The sequence below is a fragment of the Dermacentor silvarum genome, chromosome 11 (assembly GCF_013339745.2).
Source record: "Dermacentor silvarum isolate Dsil-2018 chromosome 11, BIME_Dsil_1.4, whole genome shotgun sequence".
Lineage (NCBI taxonomy): Eukaryota > Metazoa > Arthropoda > Arachnida > Ixodida > Ixodidae > Dermacentor > Dermacentor silvarum.
Genome location: NC_051164.1, coordinates 119,853,185 through 119,880,094, shown reverse-complemented (window position 1 = coordinate 119,880,094; position 26,910 = coordinate 119,853,185). Strand labels below are relative to the sequence as shown.

Sequence of the window (26,910 nt, the reverse complement as noted above, 5' to 3'; positions counted from 1 at the left end):
CTAAAGAAGAACTTCTCGCCTCTCCAAGCCAACTACCTCCTCGTGGTACCCTCAGCATTGCGTCCAGAGGTTCTGCAAGCTCTCCATGACGACCCAACGGCTGGACATCTCGGTTTTTCCCGCACTCTCGCGAGGATACAAGAGAAATACTACTGGCCTCGCCTCTCTGCTGACGTCGCCCATTACGTAAGGACATGCCGAGACTGTCAGCGACGCAAAACACCGCCGACAAGGCCAGCCGGGCTTCTACAGCCGATCGAGCCACCTCGCCGACCGTTCCAGCAGATCGGGATGGACTTACTGGGGCCTTTTCCGACGTCGACGTCCGGGAATAAATGGATCATCGTAGCTACGGACTACCTCACCCGCTACGCCGAAACAAAAGCCTTGCCCAAAGGCAGTGCCGACGAGGTAGCCCGATTCTTCGTTGAGAACATCCTCCTGCGTCACGGTGCCCCGGAAGTCGTCATCACCGACAGAGGTACGGCCTTCACGGCTGAACTAACTCAAGCCATCCTGCGATACAGCCAGACAAGCCATCGCCGCACCACCGCCTACCACCCGCAGACGAATGGCCTCACCGAGCGCCTAAATAAGACCATCGCCGACATGCTGGCAATGTACGTCGACGTCGAACACAAGACGTGGGATGCCATCCTTCCGTACGTGACCTTCGCATACAACACGGCCGTGCAAGAAACGACGCACATGGCGCCGTTCAACCTGGTCTACGGAAGGAACCCGGCAACGACAGCTTGACGCCATGCTACCGGACGTCGCTGACGAAGAAAATCTCGACGTTGCCACCTATTTGCAGCGTGCCGAAGAAGGTCGACAGCTCGCCCGCCTGCGCATCAAGAACCAGCAGAGGAACCGACAGCCGACACTACAATCTTCGACGACGCTACGTCGAGTACCAGCCCGGAGACCGTGTTTGGGTCTGGACTCCGATACGCCGACGAGGACTTAGCGAGAAACTCTTACGTCGCTATTTCGGACCATATAAGATCATCCGACGTATTGGCGCACTGGACTATGAGGTCGTGCCAGACGGCATTTCGCAATCACAACGGCGCCGCGCACGACCCGAAGTCATCCATGTGGTGCGTCTTAAGCCTTTCTACGCCCGCTGACGAACTTAGGTACTTTGTTACTTTATTTTTTTTCTTTATTACGCGTGGTTTTGTTTACGCTTTCACATTTGTTTGTAGCATCGGGACGATGCTTTTTAAGGGGAGGGTATCGACACGTATACATGTTTGTCTTTCACCGGTGGCCACTTTCCACCGGCTAACAAATGTTAAACGTTATCGCTCGGCGCAGGACGCGCCTGTATCGGAAGTTTCTAGAACGTTATCGATGATTCTTTCCATTGCCTGTTTTCACCGACGCTTCTGTTATCTGATTGCATGACTGACGCGAATTGTCTAGAACTTTCTGGAAGACACGCGGGCATCAGGAATTAATCTAGAACCTTCGATGACTCAGGTATAAAAGCCGACGCGTTTCGCCGCTGATCAGATTTTCGACGATCGCCGACTGTGTTCGCTGCTATCGTTGTGCTTTGAGTGTACCTTGATTTTGTGGGCACAGGTTCGCCCAATAAACTACCAGTTTCGTCGTACACAGTTTTACGACTGTTTTCTTCAGCGTCACTACTACGTGACAATACAGTGTATGGTGCCCTGTATCTGCCTTTTGAATGTCGCTATTGGAAATGAGAAAAAAAACTTCAGCGTACTAGAAGTTAGAGCTTGAGTGATATTGTGAACAAACATTAGAAAGAAATTGGAAGCAATATTTTTTGAACTTGTTGGGCAGTAACTAGCGTATGTAATGCGGTCCTGTACAAAGGGTTGGGGGCCAGAGACCACATTTTCCTAAGTTTTGACTGGTTGCCCGGATGATGTCGTTTTGTTCTCGCAACGATGCCCATATGTTCTCATTTGAGCGCCTAGATAACGGCTTTGGCTTTTGGCTCGAGGTCACTTGAAGGTTGTCGACAAGGGGAAGTAAAAGCATTTCATGCTTAAAACATGTATAACATACCTGATTAAATCAAGCTGGCTAGGTGACTATTTGTCACCGCCCCGTTTCAAAGGGGATGCCACTAAATCATCATCATCATCATAAGGGCAAAAGAGGAACCTCGCTGCAGCACACGTCTCATACATAACTTGTTTCGATGGTGGCAACATGTTGTGTTGGTACATTGATTCAATGCTAAATAATCTTCGACAGTAATTGCGAGATCAGTCTGCTGTAATGTTTTTGGTGAACAAGCACAAAGTTATTATTTAGCACCGCTGAAGCCATTTCTGAAAAAGTATGCAGTACCCTAAGTACGCAGTACTAATTATGGTAAATTCACATTTAATTTTTCTTTCATTTAATTGTGGAACTCCTTGGCTTTAGTTATAAAAGAGTAACGCCACATACAAATTAAAAAATGATCTTAAAGTGTTTTTCATTAATTTGCTGTAACAGCTGTGCGTCTTTTTATTGTTCTCACTCACGTTTCATATTTATTTTGAGACTTTCTTCTAGGTTGGCACCTTAGCCTATTTCCATGCATAAATCACATTTTTTCTTTTCTTTTTTTGCAACTGATGCGCCCTTGTAATATTGCAATGCATATATGTACTTTTTTTGTTGTTGTTGTGCCTGCCAATTGCCAGTAGTTCACGTTTTAAATACATCTGTTCCTACTGGCACACTTTCACTTTTTTTTACGTCTTTTTTTTGTGTATTTCTGATCAACCTTCTTATGTACTTTTTTTTTCTTTTTGACCCGTATGTTAATCTCATGATATTGCTTTATTTTGCTGCCATATAGTAATTCCTCTCACCAGGTAACCCTGACTGGAGGTCCCAATAGAGTCTCTGACTATGAGACCTCCTTTTGTATTTCATATCTATAAAACATGTAACCACTTTGAAGCAATAAACTTTGAACTTTAAACTTTAAACCAGGCATGACTACAATCATCCGGGGAATCACACCTGGCCGCTAGTGCGAGTGCTATGCTGTGTTTAATGAAACATGTTTTTAAAGCAATGAGTAGATTACGCGAAAATTAGCAGAGGCCTATCATATTAGAAAAAGAGGAGATGCTTGCATCAGCCACCTTTCTGTCTTGCTACACGATAACGAATTTGCTTTTGTTGATTGTTAGTACACATGTCCGTTCACCTTTACCTTCCAGATTTCTTCAAAATTGAATATCACTTATCATTTTGATTTGTTACCTTTACTTTGGTCCGCATGCGTGATCACTTTTTTGTGTACATATATATCTATATGTAAAGCCTGTTCAATAAATTTTTCAGCTGGGAGTAAGTGCCTTTTTCTGTTGTTTCTCTGTCTTTATTCTTTTTGCTGTGCTTCAACAAGTTCTCAAGATTAACAATACTGGCCACTCTACTCTCTGTTACAAATTCAAACTAAACATTTGGGTGACCGGGTCACAGCCCCGCTAAATCAAAACTAAGTTTGTGCAGATATAATTTACAAAAGCACATAAATTGTTCGAAGGTGCCTTCATATTCGCGTCAGAGGAAAATCAGCCGAAATAACAATAAATATGTTGATTTATGTTTTCTGAAGAGAAGCTATGCTATTTCTTTCAGCTACTGTCTTGTAGAGGTTAGGAATATTCTGCAGCTCCGATGGGGTTGCTAGCTTGAGCAGGAACTTGCAGTCACATTCCGCAGGGCGGCCTCCCATGCCAAGAGGCACTGCACACAGAGACAGTACTTTGTCACTCACGACTAATATCAATTTGTAGTGTCGACAGCACTCTTGCAAAAACAAAAGTGCTGTGATCGGCAGTGACTCTTCACATTCAGCAGGTTCTCAGTCAGTCTTAGCACTGCACTATAAATGAAGCTAATGAGCTAATTACTACAAGTGGTGTGGCAGAAACACTAACACTATTGGCACACCATTGCCCTGACATAATATTGGCTGCAAGGCAATGACAGTTTCACAGGCAGAGGAGCATTGAGAGATCAAGATAAAGCTTGTAGTTACATTTATTTTGTGGGGGTATTTGTCTGTTTAGTTGTGGTGCCATAGCACAGCATGTCTTGGGCATAGAGGCCACTTTTGAACTTTGCGTTCACGGGCCCGCCAATTTATCTTTTTCAGTCCTCCGTGGCCACTGGTATGCGTAGCAGCGAGTCCATAAAACACTCTGAAACCTACTGTAATCTCGGTGACTCCTTTGCACACCATAAGAACACACTTCCTATGAATATAACCAGACCTAGCCTGCCATGTGTATCATGAGCCATACAGTGAAACTTCAGTTGAAAGAAGAACTTCAAGGGACCCGAGGAAAAAGTTTGTTAAAGTGAAAGTTCACACAACTGAAATAAGTATGTTGCAGCTTGTTATCCAAGCTAAAGGAAACATCAGGTGTTCAAATGATATTTCATCTCATTTATTTGTCGCTCTGCTCATTTGCAAGTACAAAGTGCGCTGAGGTGCGCACTTGGTCACGATTGCTTGGCGCCTTTAATTGTAAACAATGACAACGCTGGGATGCCAAATACCTTCGCAACGTCGACGTAATGCTTCCCGGAGTCGAGTCTGCTCAAGACATCCCGTTTTTTGTCTAGAGACAGGTGCTTTTGTTTGGCGGTCATGATTAACAAGCACGCAAATGCCTTTTCTTTGTGGTTGTAGGGCTAAAGCTGTAGCTGTGGTTATGGCTTTGGCTGGTTACGAGCTTATCTAGGTAGCCAATCCAAGGAGCCTTGGTCGATACAGTTGAAAGCTAAAATAGGGCCCATTATTCGTTGCACGATTATGAACAACGTAAAAATATGCCACAACAGTGCAGGTTGTACTTGAAGCAATAAATATGGCCTGGGAGATGTAGGATGATGTCGTGGAATATGTTCGAGCACTGCACAGAACTTCGTTGCACTGAAGGGCGTTTACATTCGGTCCAATGGAGTTTTGGTGGAGGATTTAAAGAAAGTTCGTACAACTCAATAATTCGCTTAAATGATGTTCATTCAGGTGGTATTTTACTGTACTCTGCCACATAACCTCACCATTTACTAGGGGAACATTTCAGTTTTAATAAGAGCAACACTTATACAGACATATCTCGATATAACGAACCTCGATTTAACGAAATTTGCTGATGTCACAAATTATCTTTAATTCCCGATCTTCCCTCCACAGAATTAACGAAACCTCGAATTAACTAAATTCGCAATATAACGGAGCTGGTCGCTGCAAGTACAACTTAGTTATATCGAGGTTTGACTATATACAACTACCTGATTTATGGTGACTATGAACTGTTCCTATTCCCCAAGCTTCGAAATGACCCTCTCGTCCATCCAACCTGTGCCATAATTTTGCCCTTAGCAAAGAGGTAGATCATTAGCACTCACTTGTTTTTCAAGGCCAACTACAACAATTTTTTTTTTTTGTGGCCAATGAATAGTAGCCTAGTTTACAGCATGGGTAGATGCATATTTCTTATGCAAGGCACCTTTTTTTTTTTAATAAAAAACGAAAACCAAGTAACTATTTGACTGACGACTACTGTGTAAACCTTTGTATACCTTTTGCTGGCAGTTCAGCTGTGTCTTGGCCATGTGCAGGAATGTCTGGGCTCCAGTGGCTGCTGAAGAACTTGCAGTGACAGCAGCCTGCAATACTCAGACAGGTCTAGGTGCGCGCAAGTGCAGCTATGATTTCTGGATTTAGCTCACAACCGCTCTAAGCAAAGCTGCAAAAGGAAGAAAACATTTTAAACTTCATGCTCATTAAAAGAACTGAACAACTACAAAGCAAGCCTGTGCTTAGAGGGGCTCTGCAATGTAAATTACACACTTTTATTCAACATCTGCAGACTATAAAAGTTTAGAATGCGTTAGTGACAGCGAAAGTTGCAAGGTCAGAGCATTTACTATGTTAATTTGATCCAGAAATCAGTTTCCCTGTTAATTCCAACTTCCTATACCAACAGGTTTTGACAGCATATGTGAGGAAAAATGCACGTGGCACCATAGGTACTCACTCAAATTCATAATCACGCTCAGTAGCAGTCATTTACATTCATACTCATGTCCACTCATACTCACCAGCTCTCACTCATGTTCATACTCCCATCTACTCCCAAGAACACGAATTCACTTATGTTCATGTTCACATCCATTCACAATCACTGGCCCTCACTCACATTCATACTGATGCATACCTGCCAAGTTCGGAGAAACTAAATCCGGGAGATCTTCCGACCAGGGGGGGGGGGGGTGGTCAGGTGGTTACACCCCCCTCCCCCAACGTCTATATTTAAAGAGACACTAAAGGGAAAAATGATTTCTTCTGTATAAGTAGATTACCCTTCCGAAATTCCGAAAACACCACTCTTAGCGTGAGAAGTCGCTTCGTAAGCCAGAAAGAAACGAAAAACACAGACGGCGAGTCGGGACACCACCTTGAAGTTCCCGCACCAGCTCACCGTGACATCATCGATTTTGACAGCGTCTTCTAGGTCTCGGTTAGTTCTTTAGCGGTAAAGATTGACTACATTGCGTTCTAAAGGAGCCCAAAACTGAATGTGGCAAGTTTGGCGAACTTTTACTGAGCCAACGTGGCCCAAATATGAAAAATTACTCTAGAGGTCGTGACGTCACATTGAAGTGCTGACGTTGGGGTTTTTGCGCGAAATTCAACAAATTAACTTTGAGCTTCATTTTCTCTTCTAATAATTGACCTATTGCAGTGTAATTAACGACAGCAGAGTTTTCGAAGAATACTTTACCAGTCTAGTAAGTTGATTTATTGTTTTGCTTTAGTGTCCCTTTAAGTACTGCCAGGAGAACGTCATTACAATTTTATTTACAGATATACAAATGACCACATGAACACCAAGGTCTCACTTTTGCAAGTATTTCGTTGCTAATTTTGCCTTCAAAAATTCTTTAAAATATAATTAAATTCCCGGGTCTTATGTCCCACAACCACCATCTGATTATGAGGCGCGCCGTAGTGGGGAACTGCGGATTATTTTCGACCACCTGGGGTTATTGTAATGTGCACCCAATGAACGGCACACAGGCGTTTTTGCATTTCGCTGCCAACGAAATGCGGCCTCTGCGGCCTAGATTTGTTCCCGTGAACTCGTGCTTAGCAGGGCAACGCCATAGCCACTAAGCAACCACGGCGGGTGTTGAAAAATTCCTCAGATAATGTTTGATTGTAAGAAATTCTATTTCTTTCACATTTTGCGAGGTTGATGTTTCCCAGCGTTTTCAACGAAGGACACATGGACGAGCGGCACTGCATCCTCGTATTTTTCACAATGTTAAATTGCCGCTCGCACTCTGCATTGCTCTGTCGTATCAACAAAATACCCAACGTCACTTTGGCTGAGCACTACAGTAAAAATACTTGAAGATACTGAAGTAGAGCTCCGAGTCGGGCTAGTTGGTTAACATGCATGGTATATTTTAACTGCGCTAACCCACACGGACAAGGACGAGGCAGACAAGACGTGCGCAGACTCACAACTGAATGTTAATGGGTGAAAATGACATATATACAGAGAAAAATGAATACATCTGATTGGCGATCCAACCATAGATATGTTGACATCACACAGTAGCATCTAAAAGCTCCATCTCGCAATCAGCTAGTGACACCGAAGGTTCGCTTACACACCCTCGTGTAGTCTTTATCTCTTTAAACTGTACCCATTAAACATTCAGTTGCAAGTCTGCGCACGTACGTCTTGTCTGCCTCATCCATGTCCGTGTGGGTTAGCGCAGTTAAAATATACCATACCTTGAAGATACTGTTTGCGCTAGCGCTCCTTGCTTTTAAAGCCATGACTGACCGTAGCCTATGCAATGCCAGAGTGGCTGACGCCAAGAAGAACGATGGAGAGTCTAGAGTTGCTAGTTGTGGAAGGCGGCATTCGCTGGCTAGCTTAATGGGACTAAGGCCACTATGGCATCCAACAACCCCGTCAGCGTAAGCAGCGGATCTGCGTTTAACGAAATAGACTTTCTTAATAATGTTTTGCATGATGAACTTCTAACTGGATTAGATTGGGGTGGACTTTTTTTTTTGCCAATGTGGCCTGACAAAGCGCTGGACGCGGGAATGGGACACAACAGCAATTTCCTGGAGATTTTCCGGTCAACCGTACAACCCGAAGAAATGGTCCAAATCCGGGTGTCTCCCGGGTAATCCGGGAGACTTGGCAGGTATGCTGATGTCTACTCAAACTTCTAGGTACTCACTCACATTCATATTCACTCAAATCCTTCATCACTCACTCACACATTTTAAATGATGATGAGTGAGTATACTCAGCAGTATGCTGACCTCCGCGGGACTGTGGTAGGAACTATACAGGCACATATTTAAACAGTGCATTTTCTGTGAACGAAGAAGAGGGCCTGTGTGCGCATGTTGTTGGTGCACGACAGAGAATACATCAGTAGCAGTGCACGTTAGTGTGCAACATTTTGCCAGAGTATTTCTGAATGAATCCGCATTACAGAGTGCTAATCTTAAAGGAAGTCTAAAAGCATATATTATGTCAATGTATACTGATAAAATACCATTCCCTAAACACTGAAGCACTTCTTTTATGGCACAAAAATGCTTAGTTTCAGAGAAAATTGTGTCTGGATCGAGGGTTCGTATTTCTCTAAAGTAATTCAATCACCCACCACAAGTGAGGATGTGTGACATTGCATTCGCCATCACCGCCCTTTACCGCCGTTGGTGAGTAAAAAAGCACCCACCTATCAGCCAGCATTATAATTTCCTGCTTCATCACTTCGTTTCTGGCGGTGCTATAGCGAAATCGCAATAGCATGGCCAGAAACCGAGTGAAATCCAAGACATCACATGGATGTGGCATTTTGTCTGCTTGCAGTAATCTCGCTTGCTGCCTGGAAGTCCGCGCAACGGCCCACCTGTTACAGCGTAATTGTGTAAAATGTGACGCCCATTTCAATCCGAATTCACTCTTGCTACTTGCTCTCCTCCGTAACAGTAAAAAATAAATGGTAAAATGAGCCTTGACTTTGGCTCATCTCACACTAAGTACAAAGTCTTTCAGATAGTGCTCACAGCCTGGCCTCGGAGGCTACCGAGTCTCGCAAGTGTTTTGATTTCTAGCTATCAGATGGCGCCACAGCATGCATTTTTACTGGCGATGACGGCATATTAAAACTAGATTTACGCTATGCAGCAGGCGCAGCTACGCACAAATCTAAGTGTATGGCACAGCATTCATAGCAGCGTATGCTGTCCGCAAAATCTGTTTTTTCATCAAGCCCGAGGGGTGGTTCAGGGCCCCTTTACAGCTAAACAAACTCATTATTTTTGTCGTCTATCGGCCCCCCACTTGTAGTGCACATAACCTATTTGTCTTTCTTAAGTCGATACTACAATTTGCTGGTAACAAGAAATATAAAGTTCTCTTAGGTGGACATTTTAATATAAATTTGCTAGCGAATACTGCAGTTACATATGGAACAGCTTATTGGAACTCTAGGGTGCCTTAACACAATCATTTCACCTGCTCGTATCACCAACAGTTGTTTATTTGCTTGACTTGTCTATAACTACAGAACCTCGTTGATATGATCCTCTTTCGTATGATTTCCCGGAGTGAACGTTTACGATCGAAAACACAAAAAATTACCCAATAGCATAATTATGACCCAATCGTCATAAAAAGTATGCAATGCCTTCTACTGAATGGGCACCTTCAATTGAAGCATTAGGTGATCCAGTTCGAGAACCACAGATATAATTTGAGTAGTGTCAATCTAAATCGTCCCTTTTCTCAATTTAAGACTCACAGTTAAAACGTAATGTCTCTGATATAAGCCCCGTCAATATCGTTTACCGCAAGCATGCTACCTCTGAAGTGATTTTTTCTATGTGATCGACAGTGGGTGAATAAGGGCAGCCTCAGGCTGTAGCAAACATTTCAACAAGAGGCCTGTCTTCTTTAGGGCCAGAAGTGCCCCAATGTTAATATCTTGTAGACGAGTGCCCTTGTCAAAACAATGGCCACAGGTTAAGGCTTTCTCTGTTCCCTCACTGTTGATCACTTTGTCTCTACCTTTTCGTGAACCCTTCGTCTTGTTCGAATTTTGATAGACTTGCACCAGATTCTGTGGTGTCCCGTGTCCTGTTGAAGCCACAAGAATATTCATTACATATTGGCGCAGTCTCCAGAACGGATAAATGTGCAGATAACAGCTGCTGCAAGTATTTTCCATGGTAGCCATGCATACAGTACTTGGTCCAGCGTTCAGTCATATAGTCTACAAAAATGGCCATCCCGCATCTCGACTGCAGTCACCTGTGCATGGGCTGCTTGACAGGTGTGCAAGGCCTCAGCAACAGCTTGCAGGTCTTCACCCACGGCTGCCAGGCCCACCTCGACCATCTGCCAGCTCATTCCTGTAGAAGCGCCAGTGTTTCGGCCAATGCAGGTCAACAAGGCAACTGCTCACCTTGCTGCTGCAAGTTCATCCGTTGTGTTAGCTGACTTGTTGGCCACTCCTCCTGCGCACACAGTCCAAAATACTGTATTCAGCATCCTCACTCAACAGAAATAACACAAGCATGCATCTGACATGGCACAGGACCATTGCACATTTACAATGCTTGTGTGCATGCAGGTATTGTAACCCCTGTATCTAGAACGTTCCTCTACTAAACACTCCACGTTGACTCTGAAAAGTTTATGGCAGTGCTGCCCCTCAACAAAAGTGGTCACTGCGCTTTATTGACACTGCATAGTAATTTTGAGAAGAGCAGTGTCTTGTTCATTCAAGGGCCAGCGCTGCACTTTACTCGGTGGAGTGGAGGAAAAGCTTTGAGTTTCCTTATACAAGGAGGATTATTTGAGAATACGCGGATATGGCTTCCTCCCATGAGGGCCATTGATAATGAAATATGTTATGGCCAAGGCCTGTCTTGGGCAAGGATGATAAAAGGCTTCTTCCTGCTTATCCCTGCCTTGTGCTTATTAATCTCTGCAGTGAAGCTTTTGAACGCAAATGCTTTTTGAATTTCTGTGCTGGATTTCTGGTGTAGTGCGATAGCTAGCCCACCTGCCGAGTCGGTGCCATACACTGGACCGAGCGTCACGACGTACTTGTGGGAGCGAACCTTGCGCATGGTTGTGCACGTGCTTGAACGTGGAAGCATGAGGTGGCTGGTGCCGCACGTGCAATAAAGAAAAAATAAAGACTACGAACACATACGAATGAGCGAGTGCCACAGAAGAGCGCTCAGCCAATTGGTAAATAACGCATGGCTCAAGCAGCCTACTGTCATGAGTCACCAGCAAGACGTATGATAACGCGAAAAAAGACGAAGACGCTGGCCAAAGAAACAGCCAAGGGACCGTCCCACAGGCGAGAAGCGCGTGAAGCGCGAGAGAGAAAAAAAAAAAAGAAATGAAGAAAAAGGGACACAGATGATGATGAACTGGCATTGCTGACGTGGTGGACAAGGAGTTGCATCTCCAACTGCGCTCTGGAGACAGGAGGCAGTAGCTTCGGGGACCATGGACCGAAGAGGGGACGTTCGCGAGTTGGCCAGCGACAACTCCAGCTCCTGAGCCCCGACTGCGTCGCCGTGGCTGTGTTCTGCGGCCCCGGTCCAGCCCCAAGCTGCTGTAACCAGTTGCTGCCCTTTGCCACGAAGGCAATCGCCAACGCCACGTCAGCGGCACAACGGCCGACTGGCCCAGACCGCGTCCTGTGCCACGCGGGTCTCTGTGGAAGACCACAACCTCATCGCTCTCGACGGAGGTCGACGCCCACGCTGTGTCGGAACCACGCAGGCCAACGCCCTTTTCCACGCTGGGCCTCCAACAGCACGACTGGCGACGGTCAGAACGTTCGTTTGTTCGTGACTTCGCGTTGGTTAGTCGAGCGGAGGAACAATATGTAGTTGAGGGCTTGTTTGTTTTTATATGTATAGCTAGCTTTTTGAGTGTTTGTTTATGTATAGTGTTTATAGTGTGTCAGGGTAGTTTGCTGTTTGTTTTTCTTCAATATTCTTTTTTTTAGATAAATGTTCTTCTAAGTATTTACTTTCTGTCTCTGGCCGTTTCCGGAGCGCTGAAATTCGTGACACCTACAGAAGGAGAAGAGCCACGCCAGAAAGGCAAGAGGAGCTCAGAATTGGAGCAAGGAAGACGCGTTGGCTTGGGTCGGACATCAACGTTTGGGAGGCCAACAGCTGTCGGAGGGACGCAGTCAAGCGCCAACGCACGAAGGGACCTCTAAACGACACGTCCTCCGCTCCTGTCACCCAGCAGACGAACAAGAGTCTGTGAGAGCTTGCCTGTCATCTCTGCTCGTGCAATTCATCGAGCGATGCAACACCAGCCAAACTGTGAGTGCGCTGTGGTAGTCGCTCTGAATGCTTTGTAGGGTTGCTTGTTCTCACTTGCCCCCATGCCCTGTTCCTGTGTATTTGCACTTTTTATGCTTGAATATATGTTTGTGTGCTGTGATTGTTGCCATTCCTTCCTTGCTGCCCTCGGAGGCATCTCTGACACACAATTAAGCCTGCTCCCCGAACCACATTGTAACATCTGGGTTCACTTAGGGCTGCTCACACAATTAAGCCTGCTCCCCGAACCACATCATAACATCTGGGTTCACTTAGGGCTGAAGGGAATTACTACAAATACATGGGGCAAGTATGGGTGCACATTTTGCACCAACCTAGGTGAACATACTTATGGAGAATTTAGAAATAGATTTCCTATCTCGCTGCACAGACAAGCTCCACACATACCTACGATACATAGACAACATATTTATAATATGGGGACATGGTCAGGACAGTCTAGATAAATTTGTAACATTCCTAATTTCTTTTCTCCCACCAATATAATCACATCAGAATTTTCAACTGGACACAACTTTCTGGACACAATATATATTGACAATGGAATACTAAAGACAACACTGTATAGGAAAACTTTTGACAGGAACAATACCTAGAATATCTAATCCACCATCCCAGACATAGCATCAAGGCATCTTTAAATATCAAGCCACACCATGACGTTGCATTTGCATTGAAAACCAAGATTACATAGATAAACTCAATCATTTTAATACAACCCTATCAAACAGGAATCACCTGAACACTAGCCTTCAAAAAGCCTACACCAATGCAACCAGAATTGAGCAAGCCGAGGTCCTCCAATCCCACCTTAAGATCACAAGAACAAATTAGCCGATCAGTTGAAACAACAGTACATAGGCTTCGACTAGGCACTGCCTATACTAAAAGCTTCCTGTATAGGATAAGAAAAACCAATAGTGCTACATGCTCGTGTGAAGAGGCTGATGAAGACATAGAACACCTTCTCCTACACTGTAAAAAACATGAAAAACTACATGTGGATAGACGGCCACTATCCATAGGAAACATTTTGGGTCCATGGCCAAAAGAAAAACTTCAAAACATTGCTGCACGCGCCTTAGTTCAATTTTTGGAGGAATAAAAAATATCCCAAAAATACTAAGTCAGATATCAGTTATTGCTGGCATTGTTATTATTAACAGGCACTCTTGATTACATGTTTATTGTGTCTTCGTGTTCATGTAGCATTTGTGTCTGCGTACAAGACTGTTGTATTTAGAGCGTGGCATTCAAGAGGGACCTAATTCGCAAGTGCCCAACATCTTCTGTGTGAACATCTTTGTTTTGTGAATATTTATGCTTTGTGAACTCATGTCTTGCCTGTGGATACTTCGGTTTTGTGAGTATTTAAGTTATGTGAACTCTTCTGTTGCGCAAACATTTATTTATATTGCAGTTAAGACTTAGTACGTGAATGTTTGTACATGTGGTTATTAGTCCAGTTTTGTGATTTTTGACAACTTTCCAACGACAACTATCATGTAAGAGAAGAGGAGTAGCCGGCGACACATATAGACACCAACCTCTCCTTAAATACATTAAAAAAAAGCCCCTTTTCTTACTACTAAATTCTCAAACGCCACCCCAAACATGAACCAAGTTCTCAATAAGTATTGCCCAATTCTCACCAGCAACCAGAAACTTAATGAGATCTTTTCTGACCCGCCCAGAGTAGCCTAGAGACCCGACACTAATTTCAAGGACATTCTTGTACATGCCAAAATAAGAACAAAGACGAAGCCAACATCCAGTGCCTGCGGCCACCACAGGTGCTCTACATGCAAACATATTGTTACCAAGCACTGCTCGAGACAAAGCTGAGGACAGTACGGAATACGACGACGCTCTCTGATGTCGCGCGGATTGGTTTCCATATTGTATGCTTTGTATGCCAGTGGCCGCATTGTAAATATCCTGTAAATATATTTTAAACCTCTTTCCCCAGTAACATTTTGGTGGAAGGTGCGGGTTCCCCAAGACGCACAACTGATTCACGCAGCGTGCACTTCTTGGCTGCATTGACAATGCCAGCTCAAGGCGAGAATGCTTCGGGCACGTTGCTAACCGCGCCCACCATCATCCTAGCACAACCGTGTGACCCTGGCACCTTTTCCGGCACAGACAACACCAACGTTGAAGACTGGCTTCAGCTATACAAACGGGTGAGCACGAGCAATCACTGGGACCAGACCGTCATGTTTGCTAACCTGATATTTTACCTGGCGAGAATGGCACGCGCCTGGTTTGACCCACGAAGAGGAACTAACCAGCTGGTACTCGTGGAAACAAAAGCTCACTGATTTGTTTGGCAAGCCTGTTGGCTGCCAGCGTGTCTCGCAGAAAGACCATGCTTGCCAAGCTCAGGCATGCACCGAGTCCTGTGTGACATATATTCAGGACGTGCTTGCTCTTTGCCGCAAGGTTGACGAGAAGATGCTAGAAGTGGAGAAGGTCACGCACATCCTCAAAGGAATCGTGGATAATGCATCTACACTCCTCGTTTTCATGAACTCATCAACAGTGCAGGACATCATTGCTGAATGCCGCCAATTCAAAGAAGCCAAAAGCCGTTGTATTGGTCGCAACTTTTCTCACCTTCCTAATACAGCTGCAACATCTACCTGCTAAGACCACTGTCTCCCACCTGTGCCGCCTGCATCCGACAGTATCGTGCGCATCATCCGCCGAGAGATTGAAGCTGCATCTCCTGTTCCTACCCAGGTTCACGCCCCAGACAATTCCGACGCAACAATATCCCTCAACCAGACCGTTGCAAGTCAAGAGTTGGCAAACGTCGGACACCACTCACTTTGCCCAGTCAACAGACCCGACTACCACTGACCCGGCGTACCCGATCTACCACGAAGTTCACACGCTCGTCCTCGTTATCAAAACCCAGAGGAATGGCGCACTTCTGATGATAGGCCTACCTGCTTCTGTTGTGGACGCGTTGGACATATTTCTCGCCATTGTTGCAGTTCTTGGAACACGCAGCCTCGACAGAGCTATCACAATGACCGACACCCTCCTGGCCGTTCCCGCCCGCCGACACACATCGAAGAAGGCACCACTCCAACATCTCTGCCCGCACGACCAAACCATTCCCCTTCGCCATGCCCACGTCTTTCCCACTCGCCTCTGCCTCGTCGCTCTCCATCTCATTCTTACTCCCGCCGCTCCTCGGAAAACAAACGGGCGCAGCTCCGAGAGGTGAGCCTGCCCTGATGATCTGACCAAAAATTCATCTGCTTACACTGCCTGGCCATCACAACCTTATCTACATGGACATGGACGGTATACCTGTGAAAGCACTGATTGACACAGGAGCACACATATTGGTTATGAACTCAAACCTCCGTAAGTGCCTAAAGAAAGTCCTCACTCCTACTCCGCTCACTGTCGTCCGCATAGCCGACGGTGGAACTCCTGCTGTCACTGGGATGTTTTCCACCCGTGTCACTGTAGCCGGACACCACACTTCTGTTGTGTTTTACGTCTTAGAGCAGTGCCCACGCGAAATCATCTTAGGCCTTGATTTTCTGTCGCCACATTCGGCCGTTAATGACTGCTCTGCTGGTGTTGCAATGCTCGTTTGTTTGCAGACGACTGCGTCATTTATCAAACAATTACTAGCACATCTAATCAAGACTTCAGAAGGACATTAACTGTTTACAGCAATGGTGCGACCGTTGGCTAATAGAACTTAATCCTAAAAAATGCAACTTGATGGTATTTTCTCGTCGGCGCGATCCATTTCCTTACCAATACACAATAACATTCCCGTGTGTGCTGTGCAGTCTTACAAGTACCTAGGTGTTACTATATCTAACGACTTATCCTAATGCACACACGTCACTAACATCATTTATCTGCTAGCAAATCACTCGGTTTTCTCAAGCGTCATCTAAAATATGCCCCTAAACCTACCAGTCAATAGTCCGACCAAAACTGGTATATGCATCCGCCATATGGAATCCACACCAAATATATCTCATCAACGCACTCGAAGCCATTCAAAACTGCGCCGCAAGGTACATCCATTCTAATTCGCCGAGCGTTCGCCGAGCTTACCGTGCAGTTCACTTCGCCACCAGTTCTAGCCCATTTTGACGTGACCGCTCCAACGGAAGTTCGAACCGATGCCAGCGGTCATGAAATCGGCGCTGTTTTGGCTCAGCGCCAGCAAGGTAGCGACCGTGTTGTGTACGCTAGCCGTCTTCTGTCCCAAGCGGAGCGTAATTACTCCATTACTCAACGCGAGTGCCTTGCCCTCGTTTGGGCAGTGGGTAAATTTCGCCCCTACTTGTACGGCTGGCCATTCACAGTCATCACCGACCATCACGCTTTATGCTGGCTTTCATACCTAAAGGATTCTGCTGGACGTCTCAGTCGGTGGGCTCTACAACTCCAAGAGTACTCATACACAGTTGTGCATAAGAGCGGCCGATTGCATGAAGATGCTGATTGCTTGCCGCGCCATCCAGTAGACCCACCGGAGCTTCCCGACAGCTGCAAGTATACCTGCGTGCTGTCGCTTACTGTGTTTCAGAAGATCAGAGATGAGCAATGCCATGACCCCTACATGCGAGACTTCATTCTCAGGCTGACTTATGAGACACGTTCCCCTTCTCTGCATATGTTTATGCTGCAGGATCGCATCTTGTACCACTACAACATGCACCCTGATGGTCCTGAACTGCTCTTGGTTATTCCTACACATACGGTATGCGTCAAACTGTCCTCACACAGCTACATGATGTGCCTACAGCGGATCACCTCGGAGTCTTTAGGACATTTGACCGTCTTCGGCATCGCTTCTTTTGGTCCGCTATTTACCATTACGTCTGCCGTCACGTCGCTTCCTGTGAAAAATGCCAGCGCCACAAGAAACCAGCAGTACTCCCAGTTGGCCACCTTCAATCCCTTCACGTAGCATCGGAGCCATTCTTTAGGGTTGGCCTTGACCTTCTTGGCCGTTTCCCGCTACCGGCCTGTGGAAATAAGTGGATAGCAGTCGCTACTGACTACACGACCCGGTACGCGATCACTCGGGCGCTTCCAACGAGCTGTGCAACCGACATCGCTGACTTCCTGCTCGAACACGTTATACTTCACCACGGCACTCCTAGACAGCTCATCACAGACCGGGGCCGCTATTTCATATCGAAGGTTGTCCAAGACCTCTTGCACTCCTGCGCTACAAAGCAGAAGCTGACAACGGCGTACCACCCCCAGACGAACAGCCTCACAGAGTGTCTTAATAGAACTATCAAAGACATGCTTGCTATGTATGTTTCCGCCGACCATCATGACTGGGACGCCGCTCTGCCCTTCGTAACATTTGCTTTTAATTCCTCCCAACATGACTCTGCTGGTTTTTCTCCGTTTTATCTCTTGTACGGAAGATGATCAATGGATTTTATTGGTGCATGGGCCAGATATGGCCAAGGAGCATCACACAAAAGATAATAAATGAATTGACAGTGGTAGAGTGTGGCAACTGTAAGGGTTGTGGATCGAAATGTGGAATGGTACATGTAACTTGGCTGTAGAGAGGCCTAAAAATTAGTCGCTGTAAAGTGCGTAAAATGTAAAGTAATTAAAATAGGGAGAATGACTAATACCATATGCTATGACGATAAAATTTCTGTTACCCGAGGGTGATGTACTAAATGTGTGAGTGACATTAGCACTCGTAGCTCACCAGTGTGCCTTTGAGAGCAAGGGTTGGGAGGCACGTGCTTTACAAATATGCTATCACAGCAGCAGCCTCTAGAGAGAGGATGTGCTACGATACCTTGGACTGATAACATGCAATGTGCTTACATCTCGTACAAATGCTAAAACTAAGTTATTGTCAAAAAGTGGTTCCATGCTGATAAGCATTGCGGGGTGGAGGGGAATGTTTCGTCTGTATGCCAGGGCAAAGTACTTTTTCCTTTGAACTTCTATTCCCCGACACTCTAACAAAACGTGGAGGACCGTAAGCATCTCGCCACATTTATTACAAACAGGAGGATCGTCACCGGCCAATAGGTAGGAGTGAGTGCCATAAGTGTGGCCTATCCTAAGACGGCTGAATATAACTTCGACTTGCCGTATTTTCGTCATTGGTGGTCAGTTTCCAACGTTTGGCTAAATGACGTGAAGTATATAGTGTTTCTATGTCCCATGTTCGTTGCCAATGGCCATTCAGTTTCTTGCGAAGGAAGGGCTTTAAATCCATGACAGGGACAGCTATGGAAGAATTACTTTGTTTTGTATCTACTGTTGTCACTATGCGATCAGCAACCGTATTACCCTCGATGCCTCTGGGGCCAGGTACCCAGCATATTATGACCTGTTGATGAGATGCGTACAAAGCGTAGAGGATTGAATAAAGTTCAGTAAAAGCAGGATTTCTGTTTCTTTGTAGAGAAATTAGGGCTTTGACGACGCTTAATGAATCGGTAAATATTATACCCTTTTGTAGTTTTATTTCCTTGATGTGACGTGCAGCTGACAAGAGTGCGTAGGCCTCTGCCGTAAAGATACTTGTTTCCGGGTGCAGACAGCCCGATTCCGAAAAGGACAGACCGATTGCAGCATAAGAAATGCCGGCATGCGACTTTGAAGCATCAGTGTAAAATTCTGGGCATGAGTGTTTTGACTGAAGTTCTAGGAAGTGCGAATTTATGTGTATTTCTGGGGCGTTCTTTGTTACTTCTACAAAAGACGTGTCACAATCTATCAGCTGCCACAGCCACAGTGGTACTAGCCTGGCAGGAGCCATTAGAGGGTTTTCAAGAAGTGGGACAGCCATTGCTTCGCTGAAGTTCCTAACGCGCAGTGGGAAAGGTTCTCTCACTGTTCTCAAGGGCAACACTGCAGTGCCAGCCGAAGGAGCTCAGACAAGCCCAATGCGTGTTTTTCATGCGCGGATCTTGACTTCGCAGATTGAGGGACTAATAAAAAAGCATAAACAGCACGTGACTAATAAAAGCATAAACGCATAAACATAGCGCATAAGAATCCAGTTTGCATACCACACCTACATATGACTGCTATATTTAACTTGATTTTAACATATTAAAACGTGTTTGCTTATGACGAGTAGCTCATGATATATCTAATTTTTCATTTCTTCACAGAAACACTTGGCAGTAACACAAGGACCTGACAGTACAGTTTAGATTCAACCAGCACCACTTGTTCCTTTAACTGCTTCTCAAAATTAGGCCATTCCTCACCTGTTAATTTCAAGTGGCGGTAATTTGAAGATAATTAAGGCTTACAGCTATTTGCAGAATACGCAAAGGTATGTACCAATATTTATTCACTGTTCCATGCTACACGTTCAACTCACTTGTGCAATTTACTGCTGCTTGTTTCTTGAGGAACACACATCACGAATCCGTTTGGCGAACTGACACAGGCTCCTCGGTCCAAATTTTTTAGTGAGATATGCATTTTGGACCGTATGGCTGCAGCTAGAAAGAAGCCGAAGCCTCATTCATTAGCAGTATGAGGTTTATTGAGGATATCATTATTCCCCTGTGGAGGTCAAAAATCAAGTGAATTCATTTGAGGCTTGGGGTGTCTTCTCTATGAGGCGGGTATGTGAGGTTCTCTTTTATGTACTCACGAAGGGAATAGTTCTCAGTTTGTGTAGTTAGACAACAGAGGATCAAGACACGGTGACGCAGAAGGCGCTTGAATTTTCCTCTTCAGCGCAGCCTAAGCTGCGCTGTATAGCCTCGAGTATACCTTAGGCATTGCAATTGGTGCTTAAAGAACTGCTTCATGGTTTCAATTCGGAGTTGTAGTGAACTGATGGGTTTCGCTAATAATGCGTGCTTTGCCATAACCACAGTCGGTAGATTTAGTTGCGTAAGGGCTGTGCCATAATGTCGATAACGGCAACTGAGGGTCACTATGAAACATTTTCTCCCGTGCAATTGATAGGCTCTCGATCTTGACCACAAAACTGTTCTTTCAGGTGATTGCTGTTACGGTATTCGTGAAGTATATACATACTATACGTGACGCGCCGTTATGTTAACAGCCATGAGCATTGCGTTTCCTGTGTGACTGTTTCACAGAACGGTGAAAGTATTAGCAAACGTTTTTATGCAAAATATGCGCATAACTCTTCCTTTTATACGTTAATAAAGTAGCCATATTTGACTAGAAAAACTCACCATAGTAATAAGAATCATCATAGAAGATTCATTGTGCAGTTTCCTTCTAATACAAATTTATAATATTGGAATCAAATACCAATACCACGATTTTTCTTTCTTGTAAAATGCCATGTCTCTCGTAGCTAAGAACTAAGGGAATGTTAATTGTTTTGCGGAGCATCATGCACAACTTCGTATGTTGAAACTGCAGACATTGCAGACAAATTGCAGACATTAATTACCATGGCCAGTAATCGAACTTACGACCACACACATTCAGCCACAGAGCTCCCATGGCAGGTTTGTTTGACATTGCAGCTAATTCCATCAGGCTGGTTAAAATTCTGTGACCATTTCTGGAGTACTTATATTTCTTTAACTTGTTTTACTAAGCATTTTACTGTACTTCATTACAGAACAAGCCATTAGTACCAGCCAAGGTTAGTACATAGAAAGCTGCGGCTTGGGAGAAAAGTTTTTTGCTTCTCATTGTGTGACTATAGCCTTAATTTCTGGGCAGATAGCCTTCTTTATAATGACAATGTTTTGACCACAATAATTTGAAACTCAGGCGATCACATAGTACCAAGTGTCATCACAGAAGGCAAGTGTTTTCACTTCCGCTCACATAGAGCTAAAAGCGTTTTTAGGCAAATGAATTTTCAGCAGACTATATGCTACATAGGCACTTTTACACTGTTGAGCCACAGCCTTTAAAAATTAGAGCCATGTCTGGAGTGAGGTATTAATATGGACAATTTCGAGAACATAGAGATGCTTATTGACTGGGATTCTGCTGCTAAACACGAGGTCACAGGTTCGACCTCTGGCCATAGTGGCGGCATTCCAATTGGGGGCAGAATTCAAGAATGCTCGTGTACCGTGCTTTGGGTGCGTGCTAAAGAACCGCCATGTGACCAAAATTAAACCGGAGCTCTCCACTACTACAGCATCCCTCATGACCCATTCTGCAGTTTTCGGACCTGCAAAATATGAACACAAGTTTAACTATGTGATTTTTAACTAGTGCTCAACCTGCCATTTCAGATAATGACTTGCATCTGGAGAAAAATTATCAGGGCAACGCCCAGGATCATTTTCCTAGCATACCGAGTACATTCTCTTTTATTTCTATTTTCTGTGAACAGTACATTCGTAAATGCGGCAATATTAATATGCTTTAAACACTTCTAGCTGACTCCACCAGGGTCATTTATTCCTGGTTCTGCTGCTACTTGCTGTGGGACAAGTACATTTGTTTTACTCATACCTGAGTGCTCACATGCACACTGTATCTAATAAATAAATGTAAATACCTTGAGCCACCCATGGCCACCATTCATAAAGTAACTTGTAAAAGTTTTCATTTTCATGCGTAAGTAATTAACAGAACTTTTTCCCTGCTCTCTAAATCTTGTAAAGCCATGCTATTTACTTGTGTAGAATTTAATGTAACAATTGTGTTTAGTTGGCATTATTTCAATGCTAAGCTTGTCTCAAAACATTTGCACACATACAGCACCATTAAAAGTGCTGCAAAGATATTAATGTGGTTTTGATTCTTATCTAGTGCCTGGGAAAGACTTTGTGCACCTCCCTGATGGATGAGGTGAGTACCATTGCACACTATTTTCGTATTCCTTTCCATGTTTAGCGGTCCAAAAGGTATTCACATGCTAGCCTCTCAACCAATAAAAAGTGGTCATTGTCATAACGAGATGTGAAAAATCGATACTGCCTAAACCATATTTGCCCATTTTGTATGACAGTAGTTCTTATTTTACTTATGATTATACTTAACTTTATCCCCTGATGTTTCAGTCGCTGAAACAGAAGGTTGCTGGGCATGTCGAAGAACATAATTTGTGATGGACAAGCCCTGCTTTCTTTTTTAAGGCAATGAAAATGCACAAAACCCAGCTGTATTTCACGTACTTCCTTTCAGAATTCGTATTTCTGTTCTCTAGGTGCTCTACAAATTACATAATTCAACAAGGTTAGCTAAGACCACTGGTTGTGCAATTCATTTATGTAGGACCTCTATTCTTATCGGCAATGTGTTATTTTGACAATGTGGGTATGGATATCTTTTCGTTTCAGTTTCATCTGGCAGAAGGTATCATTATATCTGCAAATCAAGCAGCAAAAATCCTAAACAACAAGAAGGCAACACTTGTGTGCAGACACTGCCCAAGCAATATGGGGCACGGATGGCCTTGTGAACCGAAGTGTGAGTGGCATTGCTGCCCCCAAGCTCAGAGCAGCTGGGGAGTTGCCGAAGCAGCCACTTACACCCACAAAAGTGAACGTCGTGACAGGTATGGTGGAAAAAAATATACAGGCTCTGGTAACCTTGAAATGTCTAAAATGGCACATTTTGGCTTTGTTTGTCTCTGTAAAAATCATTGTTTTCTTGACATTTTACCAAGATTACTGAACCTTATGCTGTGCTGTGCCAATTATGTTTTACAGCCACAGTCCTCTACTGGGGCCAGTTAAAGGGCGAAGATGTGACCACAGCTGTGGCCTCCATTAAAAAGCTTCTCTCTGAGAAGATTCAAGACGTGAGGAAATCGAGCAAGCGACTGGCGCTGGCCAAAGAAAATCATAGCATGTGAATAAATACTTATAAACTGGCCTTATAGCCCTTGTTTCTTTAGCAGCAGCTCTCCATGCACGGCTGCCAACAGGCACCTTGAATGTATGGAGCTGTGGCCAATACACTGCCAACTGGTCCCAATGGGGGCTGGGACCACTACAAACTGGTCCCAGCTGAACTGGTTCCAGCTGGTCCCATTAGGGGCTGGGACCAACTGGGACTACTATCAACTGGTTCCAGCTGGTCCCATTGGGGGCTGGCCAGTGCAACGGGGACCAGTTTGGAACCAGGTGGTACCACTTGGAATATTTTCACCTATATAATCCGCAATAAATAAGTAGCACTCTCTTTCTAGCACAGTGAAACACAGCGAGGCTGCAAGAAAAGGACACAGACACTTACCCTGCGTGCAGCAATCACGGAAACTGGCAAGCACTCGCGGCGTTCTCTTGGTGAGAGTGCAGACACGCAACCGACTTCTTGCAACTCAACGCTGGACCCAGACATGTCTCTTTAACTTAATCTTGCCTGAACCGCGTTATGTAGCAACAGCTTTTGGGTGTGCTAGTTGAGGTAGTTGATGATCCGTTCAAGCACCAAAATACACAAAGCTCGGACCATAGAATAAAGAAACAACCTCGCGCGCTTTCATCGAGCGGCCATAGCGTAACATACGGACATGGAGGTCCTCCCGTAACATATAGACATGGAGGTCCTCCGAAGTAGGTCCATGCCGTCGTGGTCCATGCATACGGACTACGGATTACATACGGATTACAAGCGGCCGAGCTACGCAGCAAGTAAAGTAGTAACCACGGTGGTAGTAACTGAGTGGTCCTGATCCCTTTTGTCGCAGGGCAGGCGTTTGTCAACGCCACAGGAGATGTAGAAAAACAAGAAAGGAAATAAAGTGAGGCGCATAAAGAAAAGAGAGGAAAAACATAAAACACAGTTCGTCACAGTACAGTGTACTAGTAGTCACAGTCTTTGAGGTCGTCTGGTTGGTCCGGTTCGCTGTTCACCAGTCGTCTCGGATATCCCCAAAGCCAGCGCAATCCGATCCACCAGCCATGCCGGGGTCATGTGAGCGCGTCCTCCGCGGCCGCTTCGTCGGTCGCGATCAGCTGGAGCCGGCAGAGGCTCGCGCATTTGGCGTGGCCGGCATCGGTAACCAGCCGCAGTCAGGGTTCACCGTTGCTGTGATGAGGTGGCTGTAGCTGGAATGTCAAAGGACTGTTGCCAGAATTTTCGGCGCACCTGCCCTGACGTTCCCACTGCTCTAGCCGGGTTTTCGTGGCTTCGGCGCGTGCAGCTCGCTCCTCCTCGGTGATACCGGTCAGCGCCAGGCTCTCGGCCAGGGTACACAATCGGGGGTCTGGGGGAAGCCTTCGGGAATTGCTGTAAGACGTGGAGGAAGGTTTCTTCTTTCGCACCACATAAGCGACACGTCGGATCCACGCCGAATAGTTCGTGGCGGCGTTGGTTTGTGAGGAGAGCGCCGGTGCGTGCTTTAAACAGTAGGGCGCTGCCTCTGTCTCCTCGCGATAGTGTGGTGATGGGCAGGGTTCCGGCATGTGTTGGTGATAGAGTGCCAGGCTTTGTTTCTTTGCTACTGCCGTGCGCCATATTGATGTTTCGGCATCATTGATTTCTTTGATGACTGCCTTGCGCCACTCTGTCTCTGTTTTAGTTTCGTGGTGTTTGAGTTTTGGTTGTATTTTGTGTTTAGGGGACGTGTATTTCCGTATCCAATCCGTCTTGACGTTTTTGTATCTTCGGTGTAGGTATATTCTGCGACTGTAGCTTGTGTTTGCCATGAATTTTAGTCTGCCGGCGTATTGTACTTTGGATGTGCAGCTTCATGTCGCCCGCTAGAGGGCAATACAACACTCCCTATCTACAAGGGAACGCGCGTACTAGTTATCTGCTGTAGTAACTTTTCTAGTGCACTATACATCTACGGTATACATCTACTTGTCTATGTGGCTGTACTTGTAGACGGACTAGACGTGTACTAGACATTCTAGTACACTCTAACGTAGACGTTATCCACGGGATCAGCCGGCCGTGAGCGGTGGATGATAAGGCTAGTATATAGAATAAAGCATAACGCATCGCTACAAAATATCGGCCATGGTGTGATCAGGCAAGGCGACGCTACAAAAGATGTGCGATAACGTCTGCATGGTCTTTGCTGGGTTCGTCTGCCAGAACGTCTGTCTGTTTGGCTGCTGCTTGGTAAGAAGGCCTTCATTACGTTCTTTTAGATGCGAGAGCATCTTATGCTCGGGGCCATGCTCGGGGCGGTGTCCGTTCTGCGGTGTCCGCACCCATACTGCGCATGCGCAACTCTCACTCATTCTCCTCTCCTACGCAGGTGTGCGCTCTCCTCCTTACCATCTCCGCCACAGGTGCGGCGCAGCAAATCATTGCATATAACTCTCTCACTCTCTCTCTCTAAGGGTACGCCGGTAGGCAGCGCAAGTGTCGCGGCGCAGTCATCAGCCTATATTTATGTCCACTGCAGGACGAAGGCCTCTCCCTGCGATATCCAATTACCCCTGTCTTGCGCTAGCGTATTCCAACTTGCGCCTGCGAATTTCCTAACCTCATCATCCCACCTGACTTTCTGCCGTCCTCGACTGCGCTTCCCTTCTCTTGGTATCCATTCTGTAACCCTAATGGTCCACCGGTTATCCATCCTACGTATTACATGGCCTGCCCAGCTCCATTTCTTCCGCTTAATGACAACTAGAATATCGTCTACCCCCGTTTGTTCTCTGATCCACACCGCTCTCTTCCTGTCTCTTAACGTTACTCCTAAGATTTTTCGTTCCATTGCTCTTTGTGCGGTCCTTAACTTGTTCTCGAGCTTCTTTGTTAACCTCCAAGTTTCTGCCCCGTATGTTAGCACCGGTAGAATGCAATGATTGTACACTTTTCTTTTCAACGACAGTGGTAAGCTCCCAGTCAGGATTTGGCAATGCCTGCCGTATGCACTCCAACCCAATTTTATTCTTCTGTAAATTTCTTTCTCATGATCAGGGTCCCCTGTGAGTAATTGACCTAGATAAACATATTCCTTTACAGATTCTAGAGGCTGACGGGCGATCCTGAATTCTTGTTCCCTTGCCAGGCTATTGAACATTATCTTTGTCTTCTGCATATTCATCTTCGCGGCGCAGTATAAAGCGCGAATTCGCTGTACTATAGCTGTACTTCCGTCATTCTCTCTCTGCTTGCGAAACGCCATGAACAACGTCGGCGCTAGTTGCAGCGCCACCGCCGCGGAGCAGAGGAAGGCTCGGGAAGCCGAACGTAAACGTCAGCGTCGGCAAGCAGACCCCGAACTTCGGGCCAGGGAAGCCGAAGTCGATGCGCACCCCCAGCGATGATTTCGCATCCCACCATGGTTGCCCGTAGGGGGAGATGTGATTTTTTCCCCCTTCATTACTTTGCAAATCGCTTATGTATTTGTCACTTCAGCCGTAAGTTGACATTTGTCGCATTGTGCTGTTCGGCGCAGAGAGCTTTTTTTGTGGTCTTCACTTCGCGCATGATGTTCGTGGATTGCTTCACATTATGTAAGAAACAGCAATTTGGAATGCTGCACAGCACGTTTGCGAGAAAATCGTTTCTTGGCGCGAGAAAGTGAGTCGGCACACGCCGGTATACGTAGTCTGAATTCAATG

The 26,910-nt window shown here is 45.5% G+C and overlaps 1 protein-coding gene across 4 annotated transcripts; it reads right to left on the bottom strand.

The window, feature by feature from the left end:
* Positions 1-3,573: 3,573 nt before the first annotated feature.
* LOC119433948 (uncharacterized) lies at positions 3,574-24,237 on the bottom strand. 4 transcript variants are annotated; one of them, XM_037701235.2, is made up of 5 exons: positions 23,621-24,222; positions 10,516-10,567; positions 10,362-10,462; positions 5,587-5,673; positions 3,574-3,738 (listed from the first exon to the last, which is right to left on the bottom strand). In XM_037701235.2, exons 1-5 carry the CDS (start codon positions 23,723-23,725, stop codon positions 3,679-3,681), a joined length of 405 nt encoding a protein of 134 aa, XP_037557163.1. In that variant the 5' UTR covers positions 23,726-24,222; the 3' UTR covers positions 3,574-3,678. The 4 variants fall into 4 exon arrangements, 3 of the variants coding, with proteins under 3 accessions (XP_037557163.1, XP_049515218.1, XP_049515219.1); XR_007464478.1 differs by lacking the exons at positions 3,574-3,738; positions 5,587-5,673 and adding exons at positions 6,268-7,419; positions 7,814-8,958 and having other exon boundaries at positions 23,621-24,237; XM_049659261.1 differs by lacking the exon at positions 10,362-10,462 and having other exon boundaries at positions 23,621-24,235.
* Positions 24,238-26,910: the final 2,673 nt, after the last annotated feature.

Bases quoted from the DNA above. Each gene is read 5' to 3' on its own strand.
- LOC119433948 (XM_037701235.2), bottom strand. From the start codon at position 23,725: ATGTCTGGGTCCAGCGTTGAGTTGCAAGAAGTCGGTTGCGTGTCTGCA. The intron at 10,568-23,620 runs GTAAGTGTCTGT...CTGTGTGCGCAG, and splicing joins CCGTGATTGCTGCACGCAGG to GAGGAGTGGCCAACAAGTCA. The intron at 5,674-10,361 runs GTGACTGCAGTC...TGAGTATTGCAG, and splicing joins GTCAAGCAGCCCATGCACAG to GCTGCTGTCACTGCAAGTTC.